The sequence below is a fragment of the Cebus imitator genome, unplaced genomic scaffold, assembly GCF_001604975.1.
Source record: "Cebus imitator isolate Cc_AM_T3 unplaced genomic scaffold, Cebus_imitator-1.0 Scaffold200, whole genome shotgun sequence".
Lineage (NCBI taxonomy): Eukaryota > Metazoa > Chordata > Mammalia > Primates > Cebidae > Cebus > Cebus imitator.
The window spans coordinates 811,936-814,681 of record NW_016107515.1 but is presented as its reverse complement, the minus strand read 5'-3'; the positions used below and the strand labels follow the sequence as shown (position 1 = coordinate 814,681).

General features: G+C 53.6%; 1 protein-coding gene across 2 annotated transcripts in view; it reads right to left on the bottom strand.

Moving 5' to 3' along the window:
• UBTD2 (ubiquitin domain containing 2) overlaps positions 1-2,367 on the bottom strand; it is a 77,475-nt gene extending 75,108 nt beyond the window's left edge. The window contains exon 1 of one of the 2 annotated variants that reach the window (XM_017547671.2): positions 2,191-2,367. In XM_017547671.2, coding sequence (XP_017403160.1) covers positions 2,191-2,260 — 70 coding nt within the window. In that variant the 5' untranslated portion in view covers positions 2,261-2,367. Of the gene's footprint in view, positions 1-1,932; positions 2,105-2,190 lie in introns of those variants that run through there. The other variant, XM_017547672.2, reaches the window with a different exon arrangement.
• Between the last annotated feature and the right edge of the window lie 379 nt (positions 2,368-2,746).

The following is a 2,746-nucleotide window of genomic DNA, read 5'->3' as shown; positions in this document are numbered from 1 at the left end:
GTCTCTACTTAAAATACAAAATTAGCTGGGTGTGGTGGCCCATGCCTGTAATCCCAGCACTTTGGGAGGCAAGATGAGCGGATCACAAGGTCAGGATATCAAGACCATCCTGGCCAACAGGGTGAAACCCCATCTTCACAAAAAATTGGCTGGGTGTGGTGGCACAAGCCTGTAATCTCAGCTGCTCAGGAGGCTGAGGCAGAACTGCTTGAACCCAGGAGATGGAGGTGGCAGTTAGCCGAGATTGTGCCACTGCACTCCAGCCTGGTGACAGAGTAAGACTCCATAAAAAAAAAAAAAAAAAAAATTAACTGGGTGTGGTGGTGCCCGCCTGTAGTCCTAGCTATTTGCCAGGCTGAGGCAGGAGAATCGCTTGAACTCAGGAGGCAGAGGCTGCGGTGAGCCACTGCACTCCAGCCTGGCAACAGAGTGGAAAAAAAAGAGAAAGTCTGGTGGTTGATATTCCTTTTCCTAAACTTTATGCATAGCCAGCTTATGGTCCAGTGAACTCAGTCCTCAAAGAAACTGATACTGTATCTATCTAACTGGATACCACTGGTAACAAATTACCCAAAGCTAAGATTTCAAGCTTTTTAAAGTCCATATTAATAATGCCTATCTGGTCATAAGCCACACTACCAAAAGGCTTAAATTAGTCCACATGCATTAAGGAGAAAAGCAAAATGCATACGATAATATTAAAATGAGTGTGAAAAAATTTAATTAAAACTAAACACTAGCTAAAACAAATACTAATATATTTCAGAATCATTCATGATCACAACTAGAGGAAGATTCGTTCTGATCCCCAATTTGACCTTAACCCAAGGCTGTTTTAAATCATGCCCTTTTGATCTTCCTGCTTGTTGTAGCTGAGGATCTCAAAGTTCCAGTAATAATGCTACCACATGAAATACACTATAAAGTAGCATTTTTGTGGACTTTTTCAAAACAACTTTCACTGCGTTATTTACCCAGGATTTAGTCATACAGGATACCCATGGATTTTAATAAAGTAGCATGGCTAAAAATCATGTAATCCAGGAAATCCATCAGCCAAAACAGTTAGGTCTACATGGTTTGTGAAGAGAGCTTATGTGACAGGGCAAGCAACTGGTCTAAATGTTAGTATGCTAAGAAAAAGTTGTAAACCCTCCCATACCTAAACAATTAAAAAATTTACAAACATCCACATTTTAAGACAGCTAATATTAGGTCAAAATCAAACCAATACTGTCATCTTTGCCTAAAGGCTGTTTTCAACTAAAACATTCTACAGAATGGACTTAACCAAAGGTCACTTACATAAAGGTAGAATTAATTTTATTATTATATTGCCATACTACAACTACTACTGATTGAATCAAAATACCTATCCTCAGCACACTTTTACTATAAAGCAGAAGTGCGTTCCAGTGTTAGAAAACTTTTAAAGTACTGATCTTACTGGGTAAGTCAGACTCCAGCTGCATTTGTACTTTTATCCTACATATTTTCCTTCTACGTAAGACAGATCGGAATTTGACTAGCCCACTCCGACAGCACACCGGTCCAACACCCCCAAGCCGTAGCAAGAGGCCACGTTTTAACCGGGAAGACTGTTTCCCCTCCCCTCCTTAATACAATGCCTGCGGCCACTGGAGACTTCCCCAGCCAAGCTCCAGAAACTCACAGGTTTAAATGGCCAAATTGGTATCAACCTGGGCAGCTGTCATCTGAAACTCAGGAAAGCTGAGACCAGCCAACTCAACTGAACGAGGAAGGGTGCGGAGAGATGTGGCGGGGCCCATCGGAGGGAACGCACCAAGCTCCCTCCCCCCCGCCATCAATTCGCTTTTCTGCAACCCGGGCGCCACCATCCTGTTCCTCAATAATTAAACGGGCTGGAGAGGGAGTGAGCTGGCCAGAAGGGCAGCTTCGGGTCCGACTTACCCGAGCTGAGCGGGGCGGTCGGCGAGGCCGAGGGCTACGTCCCCGACGCTCAGAGGACTTTTCTTCGGGGCTGGGGCGGGAAGGGGCGACCCCCGCGGCCGGTGGGGCAGCCGGAAGCGGAGCGCGGGGAATGACGTGGAAGAGAGGATGACAAAGGGGCGCGGGGGCCCGGCGGCGCGGCCCGCGGAGGTTGGGACAGGTGGCCGGGCCTGGCCGGGAACAATAGGGGGCCGAGGCTGCCCCCTGGCGCTCACCTACCTCCGGTGCCCTCCGAGTTCTCGTTGAGGCTGCCCGAGGAGTCGTGCTGGGCGCCCACACACCCGCCCATGGGGGCGCCCGGCGCCTCGTCCGCCACCTCCGGACGCTCCTCCGGGCCCGCCGCCGCCGCAGCCTCCTCCGGCGCCACCGCCGAGCTCCGGACAGGCGCACCGCTCCGCTCGCCCGCCGCGGCCCAGCCTCCGCCCCCCTCGCCGCTCCACCCACCGCCTTGGCTCTGCCCCTTCCTCCGCGCCCACTTCTACCTCAGCCCCCTGGCCGCCCGCCCGGCAGGCCTGGCCCGCGCGCCGCCCTCGCCTTCGGCTCGGCCCCGCCAGGCCAGGGCTGGCCCATCCCGGGCGGGCCGCAGCGCCCGCCTCGCCCCCTCACAGCCCCGCACACTAGCGTCCAGGCGAGCCACCCGCCGGCGCCTCCCGTCCGCCAGGCCCCATCGGCCCCCGCCCCGCGGCGCCGCCCTTCGCACCCACGGCCTGGGCTCTGCCCGGCCCGCCCGGAACCGCCGGGGAGGGGCGGGGCCACCGGAGGCCGCGCTCTGATT